This window comes from Cyprinus carpio, chromosome B20 (genome assembly GCF_018340385.1).
Source record: "Cyprinus carpio isolate SPL01 chromosome B20, ASM1834038v1, whole genome shotgun sequence".
Taxonomy (NCBI): Eukaryota; Metazoa; Chordata; class Actinopteri; order Cypriniformes; family Cyprinidae; genus Cyprinus; species Cyprinus carpio.
The window spans coordinates 11,879,933-11,904,799 of NC_056616.1; the positions used below are offsets into that span (position 1 = coordinate 11,879,933).

Here is a 24,867-nt window from a genome sequence, read left to right on the forward strand (position 1 = left end):
CCATATGCTAACAACTATAAGTGTCCTCAAGGGTCTTTCACTGACAATGTGCTAAGTTTGTCTGCTCTTTTATGCAATGGCCAAGTTCTAGTCATGTGTCCAAAGCCTCAGCAGATTCTGATGCAGTCTCAGAGTGATTAAGAAGGCTTTACGTTCTATCCTTAGCTTCCCAAGGACCGATTAGCAGGTAGGGCCCCAGTGGGACAAGTGCTTTTCAGCTGGCAGTTCATAGCAGCTTCTGCTCCTTCTCAACTCTCATTGTGTGGAAACTCAGAAGATGCTTTTCTGAGCTCTTGGTTTTCTCAACATTGAGATCATGGTTCTTATCATGGTGAGTATTTTGCAGTCCTTTGTAAAGGACAGTATGAGTTTACATTGGAGAATGTCCTGGTTCTTTTAGATTGCAGTTAGTTGAGACCATCAAGGGTGCTTTCAGAGTTATTACCTTGACCTTGGCTAAACCTCATTGGTTTAGAATATTTCTATGGTAAAAGCTTCAGCTGGTGTTTTTGATGGTCTTGGTATTCAGTAAATCTGAATTATGTGATTACAAGGATATCAACACAGGTGCATGCAATAATACTGGAGTATAATGAGAAACATCATTGCAGTTATCTGGGATGCATTGAAAGTATTGTGCCAGTCAGAGTTGAAAACTTCTGCCTGCATTTACAAAGTTCTGTGGATATTCATGATGTTTAAAATGTCCTTAGCTCAGGTTTGTTTAACATCTTTTTCATATGCTGTTTTGAGCTTACAGATCCTCTGTATCACAAGAATTTACTTGTTTTGGGTAACATAATTGATATCATATGATTTATATCATTTGTTTACATTCTGTTTTCTTCAAATATTCTCATCAAAAGCAGATATTGGAAAAGGCCTCTGGGTAATTTATTAGAACATCTTTTCTTTTTTTCTTTTCCAGAAAGAAGGATGCAGATTCCCAGATTCAGCTTTCCTAGTTCCACGTTTTGTAATCTGAATCATGTCAGTGATACTTCAAATGAAAGTAATTCTTTGCTATCCTGCAGTTATGACATTATGATCATAGGGCATTTTGTTCACTATATAATTTTTGCACATACAGTATGTACTTTTTCCCATTGTGTCCTAGTTTCTGATTACCTATATTGATTTAACTACCATTGAATGTTGATTTTCTTGTATATATATTTTAATAGACTCTTATGCACACCGAGGCTGCATTTATTCTTATTCCCAAATGTAATTTATCCATGTAATGGCAAAGCTGAATTTTCATCTTCCATTATTCCAGTTTTCAGTGTCACGATCTTTCATGATTCTAAAATATTGACTGCCTGCTGAAGAATCTCTTCTCATTATCAATGTTGAAAACAGTTGTGCGGCTTAATATTTTTGTGAAAACTGTAATGTTTTTTGTCAGGTTTCTTTGATGAACAAAGTTAAAAAGAAAAACATTTATTTGAAATAGAAATCTTTTTAACATATGCTGTCCTTTTTGATCAACTTAATGCATCCTTGCTGAATAAAAGTATTGATTTCTTTACAGAAATCGTACTGATCCCAAATATTTTTTTAACGGTAGTGTATATTAGGCATTATTATGTGCTTTGCAAGACTTAAAGAGTCTGATTTGGACCTGTTATGCAATAAACCTCTCAGGCTGTGTCATTTCCCTGTTTTTATTCTGATAGCTTGAGTAGAAAAAGAGAGCTGGAATTGATTATATTTTATTTTTTTAAGAGGTCATGGTCTTTTTTTTCAGTTTGTTTAAAAAAATGTACAGTATATGTGGAATACATATATCAGAATATATATGAATGGTTTTGTGTTAGATTTCACTGATTTAGGGCTCTACTCTTTCTTTGAACAAATCAAGTCTTTCTGTTTCTGACTTTCATAACTTTGCTTTCTTAAATCACATGACTTGGTAATATTTAATTTTCACATTTGTACTTGAATCAAAAATACCAATAGGCTTCCACTGCAGCTTCATCCTGTCACATGTTGCTTCCACTTTCTCCCTGCACTTGTAGATAAGCTCTTTAGTCTAATTTAGGCGAAGTCTGCTCTTTTTATCCCTGCTTAGTCTCTGATATCTGTCCATCATTTCTGTGTCTTGAGCTCAGCTGCAGCGTGTGCCAGGCACAAATGTGCTGTCATGATGTGCCAGTGGGAGATGTACCTGTTTAAGGTCACGTGTTAAATCTGGATTTTTTGTTTTGTTTTTTTGTTTCTGTTTTAGCTTTGTTTTGACGTCAGCACTTCAGATACTTTCAATTTAAATAGTTGCAATGGGCATAAAGCACTTAGACTCTATTCCCATTTCAGTTCTAAAGGTACCGTGTCTTATGTAAAGAAGCTTGATTGTGCATGGAAGTGATTGAGAAAAGACTTTAATGAGATTCTGGTAGGAAAAGTGGGATAAAAGAGTGTTCAGGTACAAAAATTTTTAATATAATTTATTAATCCAAAAACTCTTCATTTGATGACAGTGCAAATGTTCCAATATTGTGTTTGGATCACTTAGCAGAGAATTTTAAAGAACAGGATCGAGTTAAAAGCATTCAGTCTTTTTTAAGCTTGTGAGTTTATCCTCTTGTTTAAGCTTATTAGTTTATGCCCAAGTTTATCAGGATTGACTTTACACAAGAAGAATTCTCTTAAAAGAGGTAAAAATTACTATTACTTATGTTTGTTACAATTTGCAAGTGTGCATAAAAATCTAAGCATAAAATGGGGTCCAAGTCTCAGATTTGTAGTAAAAATGTTTGAATTTTGCTATTTTATAAAGCACTTTTATTTTTGTAAATATTTTTATTTTCTATATTGTTTTAGGTATTTTATTATATACTTTTATTCTAAAAACAAGAGTAATATAGCTGAATGAAATCAACAGAAATTCCAGAATTTCCAGAAGTTCATACATACAAATATGTTTCATGGGCCTTAACCATTTCAGATGCATTTCTGTCCAATTTGCATCATTGTTCTAATGTTCACTGGACTTGACAACCTAATGGGCTTGACACAGAATTGTTTAATGCATTGTTATAATATTAACCTGGGCATGTTTTATGCTTTTGTCTTTTACAGAGTGGAAGGAGAGGATGAATGAGTGTGATCTGCTAGGCCAGAGAGTATAGCCCTACTATGTTCTCTTGTGGTCCCTTTATCATCTGATTAAACCTATAGTCAACTGACATCTACCACAGGCCGTTTGATGAAGTTAAAATGGCCTCTCACAAGCAAAGCTTTCAATGCTTTGACACCATCACAGACGACCCATCTCTCAAGCCCCCTTTCCCCCATGGACACTGCTCCTCAGCGTCCTTCAGAGGCTCATCCGGCTCGACTAGACTGGAGCCGCTGGAGGATCATGGATGCTATCTCTGTGCCGATCACCAGCAGGCCATGGCGATGGCCTCAGAGGCCACAGGAGCTTACTCAAACCCATGGTATCATTTCCAGACACATCCACACTCTCAGCAGTATACAGTCAGGAGGCCCACTCGACCTGAGGAAGCTCCTGGGCAGGATGAAGATCACCACCAGCACCATCACCATCATCACAGGCACTCCAGGAAGATTGTACTTGTGAAAAACACTGACCCCTCTGTCCGGAGGACCATTGTGCTGCACCGCAGGAGCCTGCGCAGTCTGGCGCTCTTCATGGACGAGGTCTCTGAACTCATGCAATGTCTCATCAGGAAGCTCTACACACTGGAAGGCCACAAGGTGAGTCTCTTCTGGAAATAAACTGTAATGTCCAAATGTTTGGGGTCAGTAAGATTTTATTTAGAAATTAACACTATTATTCAGCAAGGGTGCATTAAATATTCATAGTGTTAAAAAGATTTCTGTTCATGAAAAAATCCTGATTTATATATATATATTAAGCAGTTCAACTTTTTATCTGTCAACATAATAGTGTTTGATAATATTGTTTCTTGAGCAGCATCAGCATATTAGAATGATATGCTTAGATTTGATTTTTTAGCTCGATTCAAATTTATGTAATTGTCAATTTAGTTCTAAGTGTCGCACAACCCTAGAAATCACGGTCTAGTTCTGATCAATTCAGTGGTGTGGCACGTTCTGCAGATCATTTGATCATCATGCAAGACATTTTATTTGAACAAGGGTTTCACACTAACACACTTACTCTTAAGAGAGGATCTACTAAGTTGTATCTGTAGTCTGTATCTCAGACAGAACACAAACTGAGTCAGAACTTTAAAAAAAGAATCATGTACAGTATTTGTGTCTATCTGGTTGTGTCTAACATTAAGAAAGTGTTATAAAATGTCTCAGATTGTAGCTGTTTACATACTGTATATATTTTATTTGTTCCAAATTATGTAAGAACGGCTGTTGTGCAGAAGCAGCAAATGTTCTAAGGACACAGAGGCCTCTAGTGGCTGAAACCGGAGGCTCTGATACAAATATTCAACAGGCTTTGGAGAAGTTAGGCTAGCAAATCTGTTGTTCCTTCACAGCTCTCACTTTAGTTAAAAACACATGTTTACAGGAAGCTAGGTATTTGTAAGTGACGCCACATCGGACAGCTGGAAAGTCCCAAATCTGTGGGACCACTAAACTTGAACTCTTTAATTAGATTTTTGTACATTAATTATTTCAGTCAAGCGAACAAAGTGACAGTCGCCACAAATTGAGCTGTTTGATTTATGAAGTGCTCATAATGCTGAGAACAAGATTAGTTGAGCAGATCAGTCAGCGTAAAGTTCATTTTAGTTACTATCACTCCCACTAGCGCTTAAGGGCAAATGCCACAGACCACGGAAGAGGAAAAAATAAAGAATTACAGTCTGCAGGTGGTTTGGGTAGATAAGAGGTGGACAGGGTGGCCCGGGCAGTGTAAGAAATAGCCCCCCTGGGACAGAGCCGTGGCAGCCCTGATAAAAGGTGAGAGGCTAGGAGTTTATACATCCCCAAGGGGCAACCAGAGGCTATTCCACAAAATCAAGACACGTCTCTAAGTGTTCGCACGCAACGGGTACGGAACAGTGTGCCACAGTGCTAATGGTGGCACCACAAGGTACGCAGAGAAAGTGCTAGCTGTCCCTTTAAAAGGGGAACGCTTCTTGGCTTGGAGTCCACAGAATGTCTGGAGTCGATCCAGGCATTTCCTGTCCATCAGAGCTGGACTCACTAGTCATTGCTGACTCTGGTCAGTGCTGCTAGTCCTCTGTGGGTCTAGAGCAGGCACATCCTATTAACACTGCCACAGGCCTGTACTTCCCATAGAAAACATGCTGTAAAGTGGCACACACCCCTCCACAGGGGCCTGACTGATACATGGATAACATTACGAATGGCACAGAGACAATGCCAGAAATAGCTCGACCAGCACTAGAGTAAAGGTTTATTTGTCACTGGCTGAAAGTTGAACATGTAAGAGAACAAGAACAAAATCCAGCGTGACCCTCGTGTGTCTTAGAAGATATAACGTTTTGTGCTTCGGTTGCTGGGAAAGACAGATTTTAGTATACAGTTAGATTTCAGGGCTCTAGACTGCAAATAAAATGGTCGCAAAACAGTTTAATGTGAATTTTATTTAAAATGTAGTAATGTAGTAAAACTCTAGTAAGGACAGTTTGGAAAAAGCAATTGTGAAGCAATTCTTTTAATGTGTCGGTCAAAATAAATAAATGAATAAACAAATCACAAAACGGTGACTGATTTCCCCCTTAATACTAAGTCATTTGTCAGTTATGTTCCATTATTAATGAACCAACAGCCATTACTTGTTGTAAAGACTACATATTCTTTTTTTAAAAATAGCATTCTGAAAAAAATATTTCTTAAAATTTTTTATTGGTCATTGATTAGCATAGTGAGGTCCAAATATCTGTCAGACTGATGATATACTATAAACAAAATACACATACACAGACACACACACAGACACACACACACACACACACACACACACACACACACACACACACACACACACACACACACACACACATAAACTTATATATATTATATTTAAAATAAATATCTTAATATATATTTAAATAGACAGTAATATTCTTAAAAAAGAGTGACATTTATTTATGCCACAAATACAGTACATATCTGTTTGTAAAATTATTTTTATAACTGAATTACTTATTTAGTTTTATACTATTTTGTGTGTGTGTACCATTTAAGATTTAATGCTTTTGATTGTATCATTCTCATCTTTGATACACTCTTTTTAAATATCTTTGAATACATCTTTCTTGCTGTTCTTGTTAGATATGATCAGGATATTCCTTTACTGATATTGTTGCACAGCAGTGATGCACCAGCATCCAGAGAATAACTATTAATCTTGCTCAAATCAGAGCTATTTTGAACCAGGAGAAGCAGGTCAATGCCATGAAAACATACAGTTTGAGATACTCGCATCCTCTACAGTTCCAGTTAATTATCTTCAATCAAACCCACTGGAAAACTGAAAAGTTTTGAAAATATAAAACTGCAGAGCATGCAGATTTAACATAAGGTTAGTATTGTGTTAAAGAGTGATATGTGATGCTGATGTGTGTTTTTTTTTACTCCCTATATATACAGTATATTATGCTTTCATGAGTTTGGAACCTGATTCTGCATTAGATGTTGTTGGATTACTACAATTAAAAATGTTTTTTGGACATACTACTAATGTTTCTTAGCTTTTTTCTTTCCCAAAAATCCTTAAAGAAGACAGTTATTTCTTCATTAACCTAGTGACAAATGTATTTGAAATGCATTTATTTCATACTAAGTATGCTACAAATACATGTACATATTTATTAACTTAAAATGCCCTGCAATTGTACTTTTAGTATACTAAACTGGTATACTTAAAGTCTGCTAAATTGGAACTACTAATTTTGTGCTTAAAGTGCTTTAATTGTGCGGAAGTATTCCAACTAAAGATATACTGAAGCATATCTGATTGAGCTAAAGTGGAACTTCTGCAAGTACACGTTAAATATATTGCATTTAAAGACCAATGTTATTTAAAAAAAATCATACAGTCCTCATTAATAGTGACATTAAAACACATTTTATGCTTAACATGGCTTGTGCATTTGTGCACAAGTAGTACTCCAAATTATTATTATATCAGCATATAAATAGATATTATAATTTTATATCAGTAAGTCCTAAGCGATATGTCAGTAAATATGTTAAATAGATTTGAACTATACGTATTTTAAATATATTACTTTTTTTAGCACAGAAACTGACCTCAGATGAACTCTGATAGTATTTGATTTGCTGGTTGATGTTGATTTTTTTTTTTAAGAAATATAGATATAGTCACAATAGTTTTTTAATTAGGGACAAAATTAAGCTTTTTAATTGACCTGTGACCTATTTGTTTGTACACTTCTTGTTTATGCTGAGCCATGAGCACTGACGCATGTACTTAAAACACCCTGTATAATGGATCACACACATTTTCAGATCACTGTTTTCATGATTAAAAATTAGTGTGGGAAAATGTATACACCAGATGGGTTGACTTCCCATGGCCATTAACCTTTAATTGGTATGGCTTCAATCCATCATAACACATTTCCTCATCAGAACTTGGCAGTTGTAATAATCCCTGCTGATTTAATTTCAGCCAGATATTGCTGATCTCAATCAATTCGATTCTGTCATATAGTAATCAACCAGCAGCACAGTCTATGTAATGTAGCGAATGATTTGCATGTTTTTCAGATTGACAGTGTGCACAGTCTCCTGCAGTGTCCGAGCATTTTGGTTTGTGTAGGACGTGAGCCTTTCCACCCACTCCTGTTGGACAGCTTCCGGAAGAACTCTTACGACAAACTTCCAAGGCTGAACACAAAGCAACGCTCTAGTGTCTGCAGCAATGAAAAGGGGGCCAAGAAAAATGGTAGGTCACACTTCAAAGTCTTTTTCATCTTACTTTACAGTAAAAACGAACTAAACAGGATGTTTATTTTATTTATTTTTTAAATAGAAAACAAGAAAAAATATATAAAATGATATGATGATTTTGTATATGTATTGTAATAGTTATTTACTTTGTTTAATTTCTTTCTTATAGTCAACTTTGGACTTGAAACTAAGAGAAGCGTCATCTATCCAAAGTGTGATTCAAGCAACAGATCAGCAAGACTATCCATCTCATCTGAAAAGTTGTTTCCCAGTGGACTTAACTCATTACCACCAGGGCACAGAGGTGCTTGTCCTCATCCAGGAGAAAATACAATGGATGATGACATTGAAAAGCGAGTTCTAGTCAACAAAGACGGAAGCCTGTCAATGGAGATGAAAGTGCGATTTCGACTATTACACAACGAGACATTGCACTGGTCCACAGAAGTGAAGAAGGCAAAGAGCACTTTTAATGAATCCCATATTGTACCTGATGATGCTTGTTCCCTCTCGCATGGCAGTGCAGAGAGCTGCTCAGAAGCAGATTCTCTTTCTGCTGGCGAAGCAGATGAGACATATAGCACCAAACATAACCAGAGACACTTTGAAGAGCCACATTGCAAGCATTGCTGCGCTCACTGTCAGGAATATGATATCTGGAAGAATCCTTTACCTCCTGATCAAGGATCAGTAAGACGCATCAGATCTTCAAGCTCGAGTGCATCCTCGCGGAGAATAGTGTGCAAAAAGGCATCTACTGACAGCATACGCACAATGTCCAGTGAGGAGTACACAGAGCATGTAGTGGAAAAGGCAACTTGCATTCAACGGACCTTCGGGCAGCAGGGTGACTCCACAGTTGAACAATGTACCATCAACCATTGCCACAGTCGAAGTGAAGTACGCTCACTGTCCCCTAGAACAAAGAGCACAAGTGCTGTAGAAGACAAACCTGAAAACTCTCATGTATCTGAAAATGACGAGAACAGACCTGATGTCATATCCTCTAACCTCCCTAAAGATCAATTAAGTGTTCAGATTACTCAGCCAGTGGAGGAAGATGAGAGGCCTGTATCTGTTGTGAGTTCTTCTTCTCAAATTTTAGCATCACTGAAGGAGGATCAAGATGATGAAGATGTTGACCTTCCTCTGAGCACCTCGAGAACATCTCATGGCCAACAGGAAGACGAGGAGAGCAAAGATGAAGAACCAAACCCATGTTCTACTACACCCTGTAAATCTCCTGCATCTCCTGCACATTTGTCACCAAGACCACCAAGCAATGCTTCATCTGTAGGACGGTCAAAAAGATCCAGAAAGTTGGTCAGTCCAGTAGTAGATGATGAAGAAGGCAAGTCTGAAGCATCTGCTTCACCCAAAGCATCATACGGATTCAAAGATTTGGTCACAAAGGACTTAGTATCTCCAGGGGATTCTGAATCAAATGATCAATTAGAAGACATTCAACACAAAACTGATGTGCAAGATGAAGAAAAAGAAGAAAGGGCACTAAGTGCGCTGTCAGCCAAATCAAAAACTTCTGTGAAGTCACTGTCTGAGTTTTCAGCTTCTTGTGAGAATGAAAATGCCACTGAGCACTTTACTGGAGCAAACAGTGAAATAATAGAGGAGCGATCCTCGAGTGCTATCTCCATAAAATCCAATATCTCTGGAAAATCAAATAAAACAAATGTTTCAGAGGTACTTGAAAAGGATGGAAGAGCACCCAGTGCCATGTCAGTAAGCTCTCAGAAATCTGACAAATCAGGAAAAAATGACATCTCAGACAATGTGTCTGAGGAACAAATCTCTGAAGTAAGAACATCAAGTGCTATGTCTGTTGAATCAAATATATCCGTAAGGTCGAAAGTATCAGATGTTGGCTTTGTTGAGGCTCTACAAGACAATGTTGAGGAGAGGGCCGTAAGTGCTGTGTCTTCTAAAGCTAATATTTCCACTACATTTAGTCAGTCTAAAGAGCCACAGTCTGTGCCTGATGGCATTAGAGGACAGAACAGAAGAAAAAGCTTCAAGTATTAAATCTGGAACATCAAACAAGTCTGGAATCAAAGCAGTGACAAATGATGATCAAACAGTGGAGAGGGCTCCCAGCTCCATTTCGATAAAATCAAATATTTCTGCAAGATCTAAAATGTCAATTGAGCTGAGCGAGCTTGAAGATCAAGACAGAGCCCCCAGCAGCATTTCTGTTAAATCAAATGTCTCACATAAATCAAAGTCTGACATGTCAGAAGCAGCATCTTTCCAAGGAGATGAATCTTTAAATTCAGTGAAATCAAACACACCTGAAGCTGAAGCAGCTCCTCGAACAGAGCTACCAGGGGAGAGATCGCCAAGCTCTGTGTCTTCAAAATCAAATATCTCTACAAGATCCAGAACATCCAAAAATGTTGATGTAGACCAAGACGAAGCACAGGAAAAAGAAGATGTTCAGGAAAGAGCATCAAGTGCTATTTCAGTAAAGTCTACTACATCTGCAAGATCAAGGAAGTCTGAAACAATACCCAAATCAGGAGAAGAAATGAAGGAACGAGCTCCTAGTGTTATGTCAGTCAAATCAAATGCTTCCTTAAAATCAAATAAGTCTAAGATGGAGGAAGAGGAAATAGAAAACAGAGCCTCCAGTGCTTTGTCTGTTAAATCTGAAGTTTCCATATTGTCAAAAAAATCTAATCAGTCAGACGTAGAGCAAATGGAGAAAAGACCATCAAGTGCAATATCAGCTAAATCAAATGTTTCTGTAAGATCTAAAGGGTCCAAAATGTCAGAGGTGAAAGGAGATGATGATCAATCATCTGCAGCAGCATTACATACCTCTGAAACATCAAATGAATGCAGCACAGCACCTGAAGAAACCTGCAAAGGCACAGAGAAGTCACAAGACAAAGAGAAAAGAGCACCAAGTGCATTGTCAACAAAATCCAAGAAATCCAAAATATCTGATATGGCTGATGATATTGTAGCTGGAGATGATTTGAGATCTGCAAGTGCATTGTCCTCTAAATCATATGTATCTGTGAAATCAGCTGTCTCAGAATTGGTCACAGAAGAGCCTTTAGAAGCACAGGACCAAACAGAAGAACGGGCTCAGAGTGCATTATCAGCACAATCCAATCAGTCAGGAGTGACTGTAAGTGAGGGAGTTGAAGTTGCAGAGGAACGGGCACTGAGTGTCATGTCATCTAAATCCAATGCTTCTGAAAGATCAAAAAAATCCAATAATTTAAAAGTGCTAACTGCTTTGCCTCAAGCAGCAGAGCACCAAACAGAGGAACGAGCTCAGAGTGCATTGTCACCTAGATCAAGTGTTTCAACAAGATCCAAAAAGTCCAACATTTCAGATGTTTTAGCTGATGAGCTTGTTGATGTGAAAGACCAGGAAGAAGAGAGAGCTTCAAGTGCTTTGTCTGCAAAATCCAGCATTTCCGCAAAGTCAAAGAAGTCAAATGCTTCTGCAACAGACGTCAAAGCTGATGACAAAGGAAAAGGAGACAGAGTACTAAGCGCTATGTCAGGAAGATCTGATATTTCTACCAAAACCAGTATCTCTGCAAAATCCAAAGCATCAAAAGTTTCAGAAATACCACCAGAAGAGCCTGATGATGAAGAAAGGGAAGTAAAAGCACCAAGCATTACTAAATCCAGTATTTCTGAATACTGGATTGCTGAAGAAGAGGTTCAGAATATAGAGAGACCTCCAAGTTCAATTTCAGTAATATCTGATGCCACACATGATGAAAATGAAATTACAAATGACGGTGAAATCCAAGAAAGGGCTCCAAGTGCTGCATCTGCAAAATCATGTTCCTCTGTAAGATCCAGAACATCAAAAGTTTCTGAAATAATCATAGATGAGCCAGATAAAGAAAAAGTAGAGAGGGCACCAAGTTCTAGGTCATTGAAATCTGCCGCCTCTGGAAGATCTGGTCCAAATGAAGAAAAGGAAGCAAGAACAGAAAGCGCTTTGTCCTCAATTTCTGTAAGATCAAAGAAGTCAGAAGGTTCTGAGATAATCAGCAGTGTAGAGCAGAGAGCATCAAGTACAGCATCAGTTACATCTAAAATATCTGCAAGATCTGAAAGGTCAAATATTTCAATAGTTGCTTCTAAAGAAATTGGAAACACAGATACTGGAGATGTCCGAGCATCAAGTGCAATGACCGCAAAATCTTGTGCATCTGAGAAATCTAAATATTCAGAAAGAACAACTGAGGAGGATGAAGAAGCAAGTAAAGTGGTAGACAGAACAACCAGCTCTTTGTCTGTGAAGTCAAATCCATCCATAACATCTGATGCCACTGTTAAATCAAGTGTTGTGCCTACTAAATCAAACACTTCTGCAAAATCCCTCCTCTCAGAAGCTGAAGAGCCTGACAGAAGATCAACAAGTGTGGCCTCTAATGCATCTGCAGAAACTAAAATGTCTAAAGCAGATGTGAACATAAAAGCAAACCGTTCACCAAGCAAATTGTCAGTAAAATCAAATGTATCTTCAAGATCCAAGAAGTCTAAAATTTCTGAGGGTGAGGACCATACACACACAAACACGGAAGATACAGAATTAAACAGAGATACAAAAGTATCTCAAACAGAGAACTCAAATGAATGTATTTGTGGTGCAAGTAACAAACTATCAAGTCCAGTGGCATCTTCTGAAAATGACTTTGACTATGAAGAGATACCTGCAAGTCCTCTGTCTAAAAAGTCAGCAAAGTCCAAAGTCAGTTCAGTTAGTTCTGCCTCTGAAAGAGTTTTTACACCAACAAGCACCTCAGTTTCTATTGGGATTGTTGAAGACCATGAGGCTGATGATGTTGAGGAAATAGATGGAGGAGCTGTTTCAATTAACTCAAGAATATCTGCTTCTTCAAAGACTGAAATATGTGGTAAATCTGACCAGTGTTTATCAGAATCTCCAGTAGAAATCTTAAATGAAGCAACACCGACACCAGAGGAAAGACCTAGAAGTTCTGCATCAGCTAAGTCAAATGTCTCAGGTAAATCGAAGTCCAAAAGCTCTCATTGCGGCACTAAATGTCCTGCAGACACAATTCAGGACAGAGATGATGTATCAAGTAATAAATCCTCCAAAATAAAGTATTTAATGACTTTATCTGTAAGCCAACCATCAGCCAACAGTTCAGTGAAGCAGAGCTCTCAAACCCATGGGATTCGCCCATCTAGCAAAGCTTCTGATATGTCTGTACACACTGAAATCACAGATCAAGAGAAAGCTGAAAGTCCAGATGTTACCCATAAATCGCAAAGTGTCTGTTCAAAATGCAGTTCTACAAAACAGAAAGGAAAAATTTCATGTGCTTCAAGTACCTCAGCAATCTCAAACTCTGAGAAATCCAAAACTAAAGAAGGAAATACTGCAGAAATGACCGACAGACCAAAGAGTAATATATCCAGTTCATCATCTCGTTTGAAAGTAAATGGTCAAAAGAATGATGTTGAAGCTACAGCTGTTAATGAAAAAAACAATAAATTAAACACCAAGTCAACACAGAAAGTTGAGGACAATGGACCCAAGTGTCATTCAGCGACTTCTGTTACCTCAGGAAACCACCTAAGTCCTAGCCCACTGAAATCTCCTAAAAAATCCAAAAAACCTGTTATTCTACTTGGCAGCTCTAATGATAGCATGTTATCACAGACAGGTCCTGCTCCAGAACCAAAAGAAGAATATATTGACCATTTGAATGCAGCAGCAAAAAAAACCCAGTCTTGTAGATCTGATACAAATGTCAGTGAAATTAAAAGTGAAAAAAGTAGCAAATGTAGAAAAAGAATTGGAAGTGGCTCTTCTTGTCTCAAGATGGATGATGACACATCTCAGCTGAGTCCTTCCTGCTTGCCAAATGCTTCTCCAACTGAGGTGGTGAACGAGTGGCTGAAGAAAATCCCATTAGACACCACCTTGTGTGATTTGGGCGACGAATTCCATGACAATTATGATTCGATAGAGCCACTTTGCACATCACATGTGCCATCAGGAGATGATAATGAGCATGGAAGTTTGCAGCCAAGTGATGTTACCAAGATTGAAACACAAAATGAAATGGAAGATGCTCATGTGGTGAATAAAGAAGGGACAAATGACAAAAAATCTCCTGAAGTTGCTGAGGGTGATCACACACAGAGAGGGGATGAACCAAAGATGTTTGATTCTTCGGTTCTGGTCATGAAAGTCTTGTTGAGCCCCAAACTCGACCGATGCAATAGCCTACCAGAGGTATCTTCTGTATATGGACGTAAGCTCAGTGCATCAGCACAAGGTCTTCTGGATTGTTTGGCAAATCTTCAGTTGTTAGACTTTGGTCCTAGTACTGAAGACGGTAAAAAGGAAAAATACCAGGAGCTCATGAGCATGCTCAAGTCTCTTTGGCTTTGTGACCCAAAAGACAGTGAGAAGACATCTGGGGAAAGAAACAAGCATCTGGATGAGGAATTCAAAGCCAGGTCATCCTCGGGGGTAGATGTTAACAGTGGCTCAACAGGTTCAGGGAAAAGTAGTGACAATGATGGCACCCAAGCACAAATCAACACAGAATGTGAAGTCCTGGAAACCCTGACAAAGTTACAGGAAGTTGATGAAACAGTAGAAGGGGAAGCTTCAGAAATACCAGGATCAAAACATGATTCAGCCACTCCAGATATAGCAAATCAAGCTCAGTTAACCCCAGAGACAAAGGACACAGATGAAGGAAAGCTAAAAGATGATGTCCCAGGCTCTGAAGAGACAATCAAGAGTAATGATAGTCCAAGGGAACTCATTGAAACACCTCTTTCCTCAAACAAGAGTTCTGGGAATAATCCCAAAAAAGAGGAAACTGAATCAGACCGTCAAGAGGACACAAGTTCAGGCAGTGCTCCAAAACAACAAAGAGGTCAGTTATCAAAAAGTCTTTCTCAAGACCCAGATCCTGTATGGGTTCTGAATTTATTGAACAAATTAGAAAAGCAATTTATGACACATTATGTTAATGCAATGGCTGAGTTCAAAGTCCGTTGGAATCTGGATGACAACGAGCAACTTGATGCCATGATATGTGAATTGCAAGATGAAGTCCGCAGACGGATACAATCGAGTATAGACAGGGAGCTAAGGAAAATTCAAGGCAGAGCTGGAAGACCAAGACCACCAAAAGACACAATGTCACGTGAATCTACCATTCAAACAGAGCAAAGGCGAAGACGTCTGAAAGTGATGCGCAACCAATCAGTTGATCCACAACCTGCTAAAAGTGACGATGATTATACAATGACAGGGACCGATTTCAGCGATCAACGTAGCGATGATGAATATTGTCCTTGTGACACATGTTTGAAAAAGAAAATGGCATCCAAGCATGTGTTACCTGTGGAAATGCTTAATTCTGCCCCTGTGATGATAGACTTTGATTTAAGAAGAATTCTCCAGATGAAGAAATCGGCTCCAAACAATGAAAAGATTGAGGAGAGTGCCAATGAACAAGCAAGTGAGATGGAAGGAGAAAATGCAGGGCTTGAGGCTGTCAAAGAGGAGGATGAGAAAGAGGGGGCAGATAAAGAAATTCATACTTCCAGTGCTCATGAAATTGAAGATGAAAAACAAGAATGTGAGGAGGGTGAAGAAGAAGACAGTGCCTCTAGCTCTTATGTAGAAGATAGTTCAGAGAAACAATCAAATAGAACCAGACATTTAAAGAAAGATGTGGATGAAATAGCTGAGATGTCTGCTAACACAATGACTGTGCAACAAGATGAAGAGCCTGAGACTGATTCTGATTTAATGGCTGTCAAAGAAAGTGCAAGCAGTTGTAAGATTAATGAATTAGGTGAAGATGTGGCAAATGATGACATTAGTGAATTTGATGACACAATGCAAACTGACGCAGCAAAGGAGGAAGCATCTAAAGAACAAACTGAGGAAGAATCAGAACAGCAGGACAAGACAGCTGATGATGAAACTGCTGAAGAAGGGCAAAACGGAGGAACAGAATCTGTTGAAGTGGGTGAGACCACTGCTGAAGCAGTAGCAGCTGGAGAGAATGACATAGCTGGTTGTGACACTGCAGAAGGTGATACAGCTGAGGGTGAGATAGCAGAAGATGTACAAACTGCAGAAGCAGAAAGCACTCCAGAAAATGAACAAACTTCTGAAGATGTAACTGGAGAAGAATGTGAGACTGTTGATGATGTCAATGCAAAAGAGCATGAGATGGCTAAAAATGAAGTTCTGGAAGATGGACAAACTACTGAAGATGAAACTGGAGAAGAGTCCATTAAAGACGAGATTGGAGAAGGGCATGAGACATCTGAAAATGAAATTGTACAAGATGAACAAACTGCTAAAGATGAAACTGGAGAAGAAGGTGAGACTGTTAATGAAGACACTGCAGAAGTTGAGGAGACAGCTCAAAGTGAAACTGCAGAAGAGGAACAAACTGCTGAAGATGAAACTGTAGAAGAAGGTGAGACCGTTAATGAAGACACTGCAGAAGTGGAGGAGACAGCTCAAAGTGAAACTGCAGAAGAGGAACAAACTGCTGAAGATGAAACTGTAGAAGAAGGTGAGACCGTTAATGAAGACACTGCAGAAGTGGAGGAGACAGCTCAAAGTGAAACTGCAGAAGAGGGACAAACAGCTGAAGATGAAACTGTAGAAGAAGGTGAGACCGTTAATGAAGACACTGCAGAAGTGGAGGAGACAGATCAAAGTGAAACTGCAGAAGAGGGACAAACCGCTGGAGATGAAACTGGAGAAGAAGGTGAGACTGTTAATGAAGACACTGCAGAAGAGCATGAGACAGCTGTAAGTGAAACTGCAGAAGATGGACAAACTGCTGGAGATGAAACTGGAGAAGAAGGTGAGACTGTTAATGAAGACACTGCAGAAGAGCATGAGACAGCTGTAAGTGAAACTGCAGAAGATGGACAAACTGCTGGAGATGAAACTGGAGAAGAAGGTGAGACTGTTAATGAAGACACTGCAGAAGAGCATGAGACAGCTGAAAATGAAACTGCAGAAGATGGACAAACTGCTGGAGATGAAACTGAAGAAAAAGGTGAGACCGTTAATGAAGACACTGCAGAAGAGCATGAGACAGCTGAAAATGAAATGGCAGAAGATGGACAAACTGCTGAAGTTGAAACTAGAGGCAAGGATGAGACAGTTACTGAAGACACTGCAGAAGTGCATGAGAGAGTTGAAAATGAAACTGTAGAAGGAAGACAAACTGAAGATGAAACTAGAGAAGTTGAGACAATAAACAACAACACTACAGAAGAGCATGAGACAGCTGAAAATGGAGAAACTGATGAAGATAAAACTGCAGAAGAAGGTGAGACGACTGAAGATAAAACTTCAGAAGATGGACAAACTGCTGAAGCAGAAACTGTTGGAGAGGATGAAATAACTGAAGATGAAACTGAAGGGGAGGCTGAGGCATCAGCCCAAAATGAATCTGAAGAAGGAGACACTGAGAGCAATATAGGTGATGATGAAACTGCAGAAAAGAGTGAGACAGCTGATAACAACACTGTAGAAGAGCATGAGACGGCTGAGAATAAATCTGTAGAAGACGGACAAGTTGAAACTTCAAGAGAGAGTGATTCAGGTGAGGAGGACACCGCAAAAGAGAGTGACACAGCTGAGGATGAAATGGCAGAAAATGGCCAAACTGCTGAAGCAAGAGAGGGTGAGACAGATGGTGATGAACCAGCAGAAGATGAGCAGAATGCTGAAGAGAGTGAGACAGCTGAAGATGAAACCGAAGCAGAGAGAGATACTGCGGCGGGGACATCGGATGAAGAAAGAGGAACTGAGGTACAAAGAGCCAATGAAGATGAAGACAACACAGGTGATGCAGGAACCACAGGAGGTGTGTCAGCTGAGGAAAAAGAGACTTCTGAAGTAGAAACAGCAGATGAGAGGACCACTGAAGCTGAAACTGAGATGTCTGAAGAGGAAGCTACTGTTGAAGATAGCAACAAGGCTGAAGACAAGAATGCTGTGGTAGAGTTGGCAGAGCAAACTCCTGATCATGAGACGACTGGAGAAGAGACGGACAAGAGTCAGTCAAACGATGAGGAAGACAAGGAAACTGTCAGTTGTGAAGCATTAGAGGAGGATGTTCTTTCTAACATTGAGGACACTGAGAGTCATAATGTCTTGACTAATCTTGAGGTAATTGAAGATGAAACACCCCTTAAGAACAACGGTGACATTGTTCTAGATAGTGTTGATGATAAAGGTGAAGAAAGTGGAAAAGAAGATGATGATGTGGAGGTAATGGCAAACAGAGCTGGTTGTGGCCAACACTGGTGAATCAGCTGAAGCTGGTGATGAAGCTGAGGATGACACTGAGCCAGATGAAGGGGAGCATAATAGGAACACCCTACCTTTACAGCCTCTGTTACAGCCAAAACCAAAAGATGACAAACCAGATGGGACAACTTCAATTAATGTTTTGGTAATGCACAATTCAGAGTTCGAAGATGGTGCTGATGCTGATGGAGAAGACTCAGAAACAGAAGAACACAACCAAGTCATAGATTTGAGTTCTGAGTCAGAGAGCAAGCCACAGAGGAAAACTGCACATAAAACCTTCAAGATGCTCGTTCACACTCTGAATTTCCTCAAACTCTCAGCCACTGGACTACCTAAGGGCAGGGAAGAGGATAATGAACATGAGGTTGAAGATAAAGAGACTCCAGAAGACGGCAGTGATGATGCAGAAGAGAGTTCCTGTGTGGAGAAAGATGAGGTGGAAGAGAATGGAAAGGAGAAGGTCAAACTCTCAGATATTACAGAGGATACATCCGAAGGTCAGGAGGACCAGACAAATGAGACTAGTGATGATTCAGAGGACCATGAATGGGAATCATCTGAAAATTCCTTGCAAAAGCAGATAACAAAGTCATCCCTGGAATCTCAGCCAGGTTCCTTTGAGGAAGTTCATGAGGAACAGGCAAAAAATTAGAAAGGTTTAAATCATCTGAAAGCCAACTGGTAGAATCCTTCTTCAGCATAAAAGAAAAGAACCAAAGATGCTCTTTAGCATGTAAAATGGTTTCAGAGGGGTTATTTCTCTAGTATCCTTAGACCTTATAATAATTAGCATAAGTTTTTAATAGCCCTTTGGATTCCTTATCTTATTTACCAAAGAGTAACATATAATGCACTTTACTTATTATTCACTTCTGATTACATTATATATGCAGATTATCTATGCAGAAGCACAGCATTACTGCTCAGGTACTGTAAAAAGGGAACTGCTGAAACTTGAACAGCACATAAAGCTCTTCTAACTTAATGGATTTTATTATTTTAGTATTTTTGTGTCAGAACAACATATTTAATTGCAGTTATTTATATAATACTCTCAGTTGTAAGCCTTAGCCATTGGAGGGACTGTTGACAAGGGTTATGTATTACTGTATCATACTGTATGCTGTACAGTATGTATGTACTGCTATACAAATGTTCCACAGTGTAAATGAAAAATCACACATCATAGTGACATGTAATGGAAATCAGGGGGCATAAACTGGTTATGAGTGCACAAGAATGAATGTATATTGAACATATTTGAATCTGAATGTTTGTTTCATTGTAGCAATATGAATTATCTAATTTACTTGTAGGTTGCTTGTGGGAAAGCATACCTTTAAAAAGAACATAAAAACATTTTTATCCCTGCTAAAACATAAGAGATGTCCATTCCATCTGACTTAGTCAGAATATGTACACTAATGCTTACTTTTAAAGTAAGTGCATCGAATGCAGATGTATATGATTGACATCACCAGAAATCACCAATATACAGCATATTGTGTATTATAAGGATTGAGGTGCACACATTAAGCCATGCCTTAGATGTTTTGCCACATAAAGGACTGTACATCTAATGGACTATATTGTCTATGTTTTGTTCACACAAAACTCTAATGTGAAATGATGCAGATGCAAATGGGGTTCCTTCATTGCAGTTTCTCTTCTGCTGGCCAAGCGCTTAATTGTTAAATACAATAAATCCCTTGTTACTTGAATGTACTTATTTCCTGCCTGAAATAAATACTGTATATTCAAGTTTAAATGGTTTTTATTTATTTATTTATTGTTAGTTGCCAAGCAAAAAGGTTGAGTTCTAAAAAAAGAACATTTTCCAGTTTTAAAAGAAGGCCCAAATCTCTAGGATGTACTGTACATGTCTACATATAGAATCCTGTCTTCCAGTGAAATGCATATTCTGTGACACCTGCCACTCTATTACTCTTCACTAAATCAACTGTCTACTTCCATTACAAAAGCCCTGTTGCTTGGTCACAGTGCCTTTCAGAAGTTTTCAATAACAGGGAAATTATTTCAAGGGAGCTGACTTTGTCTCTGAACCTTCAATAGATCATACTATGACATTCATGACACAATAAAAAATACCCCCTGAAAATACTGAAGGTGAAAATCAGCAAACTATTAATAACCTGACCCACCTCATCCATCAACCACCTAGTTAAGAGTCAATTCCCAGCCAGTGAGACATCTGAAACAACCTGCATTTTGTTTTTGCTCTACAACTTTGCTGTTTTTAACAGGCCGGCCTGCTGGCTGAACAGAGGCAGAGACCAAGGATCCCGTGACAAGTCCAATTACTAAAGTTAACGCCACCCAAAATGGCATCACCTGTCCAATCCATTAGTCTAATATAGACTAAATTGTGTGTATATTCAGGGACTTTTAATTACTGTCTCTTTCTGACAGGTAAGTGTGTGGCTGGTTATTTGAAACTGTCCTAAGAGACTTCATTCCCTGCCTTTGCTTGCTGGAGTCATAGGTATATACAGCCCCATTGGACAAGTCTGATGGATGGTCCTCTCTTGTTGAGTTTCCATCTTCTGCTTCCGGAGGGAACGTGACATAAATAATTGGTGTCACTCCCATCGACCGAGTGCCACACTCGAAGGCGGGGCTGAAGCCGCTGACAAAACACAGCTGTCTAATCTCACAAGTTCTCACCATAGCCTAGAGTGCCTTCCATCTCCTTACAGAGAGATAGAGAGATGGTGAGACCATTTGCATTTTAGCATCATGCAAAACAGACGAGGAGTTAAGTTATTGCTTTAACTTTTAACTTTATTTGTAATAGTACTTAAAGATTTGAGCTTTATACTTAAATGTTGCAACAGTAATTGCTTAATTGCTTTTGGTTATAAGGATCAAGGAAAGATTTTATTTTATTTAATTTTTTTGCATAAAGGGTGCAATAACTGTCTTTTACTGCCTGTTTCTACCATGGAATAAAAAAAAAAAATCCAATGTAACAATTCCATGTTTAGGTTTCAGAATTCTGACTTTTTCCTCACAATTGCATGTTACATATGTTACAATTCTGACTTTTTTCTCTCTCTCAGAATTCTGAGAAGTATATATTAGTATATCTCACAATTCTGCCTTTTTTTCTGTCAGAACTGCAAGAAAAAAAAGAGAAGGAAAGAAATTGCAATTACATTTATTTTTTATTTTATTTTATTTCATTCTATTTAAGAATTAAATTGATGTACTTAAAATATTCTAAAAACTTTTGTCTGCCAAATCAGTCAAATCATGTAGTGCAACCAACAAGCTGGAGGAAAAACATTAAACAGGAAATTATATCATAAAAAGGACCCCTGCAAACTCACTTGATGACCATATTTGATGGTCAATAATACTCTTAAAATATTGGATAATTTGATCTTTGACAAGACAGGTTCAGGTTGTAAATTCAAGGTGTAATTGAACATGGAAAACATTTTTCAAAACCATATGAAACCAACACATACCGTAGAAACACATTTGTGAACTAAATACTATTTTATCTTAAACTTCAATCATAGTTTTAAATACATAGTAGTTTAGCCTATATGTGAAGAATATGATAACTATTAAATGCATCATAATTAAAGTGAAGAAAGGGATGACAAATGAAGAACACAGAGTTACTATGAGATTATAAATCCTCATTTTTTAAGATTCAGAACACATTCAGCCGCCTGCTGCCTATGTGACAGATCAGATCATTACACACTTTTTGGCTATTGCTGGCATTAAGAGGCTTTGGGGCTTGAACTTGAGCTGATGTCCATGGTTGCCCAAACATGGCTGTAAATGTGGATAAATAAGACTTGCTGGAGGAAGCACCTGCACCCTGACGGAGGTTATTTCCACCCTCAACACTGGGATATACAGACATCTATTCCGGAGGATAATGCGAGGGGTTTTTCCCTGTTTTTCCCTGTTTACCTCTGAGTGTTGTCCCTGCAGCCAGCTGCAAAGACCCGCTTAGAGCGACTCCACACTCTCAGGCTTCCAGATGTTCCAGGAAAAACAAGTGTGCCAGCCTGTCGGTCAGGAGAAGAGTCATTTTAAGCTGTGTGCCAGGACTTCCTGCCTCACACACTACACAGGTGGATGTCAGTTACAAGTGTAACAGAGCACACTTGTCCTTTCCAGTATTTTACTGAACCCCAAGCATGCAGAGCATTCAGACCGATTACTCACAAGAAATAAAATCAAAATCAGTTTATATTATAGTGATTTTAGAATGTATATATATATATATATATATATATATATATATATATATATATATATATATATATATATATATATATACAAAATACAGTGATGAATAAAATCAATATTATTTATTAAAATGGCCAATATGACATATCAAAATATCAAATCACTATTATCAAAAAGGGAAGTGAGACACCATAGAAAAATCATAAAATAAAGCATAATATAATCATTTTAAAAGCAAAAATGTCATTTATTATTATTCTGTAAAGCTCATTTTACATATTGTCTAATTCAAAACAAGCATCTAAATATAAATATATATATCTATTATTATTATAATATGAAGCACTAATAATATGTGAAGTGTCTTTCCTGTTAATTGCAGGTATATCAGCAGTAATTCTTGGGAACACAAACAGGACACAAGTAGCATGAGAATGAGCCAATCATTGATCATTGTATCAATCCTGGCATGTCTTTTTACTGTAGGATATGGCCCCAGTGCCAAGGACATGTCTTTTCAGACCACCAACTCCTGACAAAAACTGATTCCACAGAGGAAGTACCATGTATAAAGCAGTCCTGGAAGCCAGTGCTAAACAACAGGCCCTTGAGAGCATTGTTCGGTTTACTGCTATTGTAGCCGATGTGTCCATGGTCTCATTTAATAAAGGACGAATAAATGAGTGAGTCCCTGTCCGGCTTGATGTGTGAGAGGGGCAGAGGAGTTTTCCCACACGGTGAGAGGAAGAGAGAAAATGTTCTCACAGTAGGCTGCTTTCCCCCCTTCTACTGAGGAAGCACCCTACAAGGTTGTGAATAGGGGCTTCTCTCTCTTTTGTCCTCAGGTGCTGCTTGATTGGATACAGTTAGGACTGGGTGCACGCAAACATCATGACAGACTCTTTCATCTACTATAGGCCTGCAGTACCTGTTGTTTGATGCACAAGAGTTCAGAGTCTAGATGCACAGTTACTAGCCATTTTGACTTGGATATCTACTGTGGAAAAAAGGGTGTTTCACAGCAATGTCATAGAAGAACAATTTTTGGCTCCCCAAAGAATCTTTCAGTGAAAAGTTCTTCAAAGAACAGTTTTTCTTAGACCAAAGAATATTTAAAAAATTTGAAGCCTCTAGAACCTTCATTTTTAAAGGGATACTCCACCCCAAAATGAAAAGCTCAGTTCGTCTTCGGAACACAATTTAAGATATTTTGGATGAAAACCTGGAGGCTTGAGACTGTCCCATAGGCTGCCAAGTAAATAGCAGTGTCAAGGTCCATAAAAGGTATGAAAGTCATCATCAGAATACTCCATCTGCCATCAGACGTGCAATCTGGGTTATATGAAGTGATGGGAACACCTTTTGTAAGCAAAGAAAACAAAAATAACGACTTTATTTAACAATTCCTTTATCAACAGTCTCCTCTGTGTCTCTCCATATCACCGTATGCTGTGTATACTCTTCTGTATCATCCACGCCACAAGGATGTGCTGTTTTATTTCAAATCAAAGCTAAATACACGTAGAAACAGCGCATCCTTGTGGCACGGATGACACAGAAGAGCATACGCAGCATATGGTGATATGGAGAGACAGAGGAGACCATTGACAGGAATTGTTGAATAAAGTTGTTATTTTTGTTTTTGTATAGAAGTATTGCCAATTATATAGTTGACTATTGTCAGATTGTATGTCAGTGTGTTATATTATGTTTACATAAATCACTTTTGTAAATAATAAATAACCCTAAGAAATATTCAGCAGAGTGTTATGACAGCTGGTCCCTGTTTGACATATACAGTATGTACTGTATGTTCACACACACCAAACACAATAAGACGGTGCAGAAGGAATTTTGCAGGGTTAGCATGTTGTCACGAATATAGGCAGGGCACGGAGGTTCTCTCTCTCTCTGCTCCTTCGTTTCCACTGTTATTCAGGTTATACTGCTGGACAGGATGCAGCGTCTAGGGACCTGGGTTGTGGGGACGCAGTATCCGCAATCTCTGGGAAAACCAGAGTGGGAAAAAGATGAATGTGTTACCAGGACACCCTCAACAAACTCCCATCACACACCTGCACTGCATGTTAGAGGGGCCCCTTACACTCCACATCTCATACACAGGTGGTCCACAAAAAGCTGGCCTGACAGTGACGCTGGTACTCTCCATTTATGTGCAATCAAAAAGTGATTCAGAAAGGAAAACAGGAACTGACAGGAAACAACTTTGAAGTGATTTAAAGTGAATGGTACTTCCTTGATATAATTGTTTATGTAGTTCTCATATTAATATGATAAATGTCTTCCTGATTATATGGGAAAACAGCATTTGCTTAGGATAAAATGGTTAATCAACAATCTATTGTTTGATGTTTATAGTTCATTTCCTTTGTTTCTCA

General features: G+C 38.5%; 1 protein-coding gene and 1 pseudogene across 1 annotated transcript; both read left to right on the plus strand.

Annotated features, from left to right (window-relative positions):
- Window positions 1-213: 213 nt before the first annotated feature.
- Window positions 214-15,685, plus strand: LOC109057637 (annotated as a pseudogene).
- On the plus strand, window positions 15,672-19,494 carry LOC122141054 (spore wall protein 2-like). The gene has a single exon (XM_042746911.1). The coding sequence runs from the start codon at window positions 15,695-15,697 to the stop codon at window positions 18,230-18,232; it is 2,538 nt and encodes an 845-aa protein (XP_042602845.1). The 5' UTR covers window positions 15,672-15,694; the 3' UTR covers window positions 18,233-19,494.
- The last annotated feature ends 5,373 nt before the right edge of the window (window positions 19,495-24,867 follow it).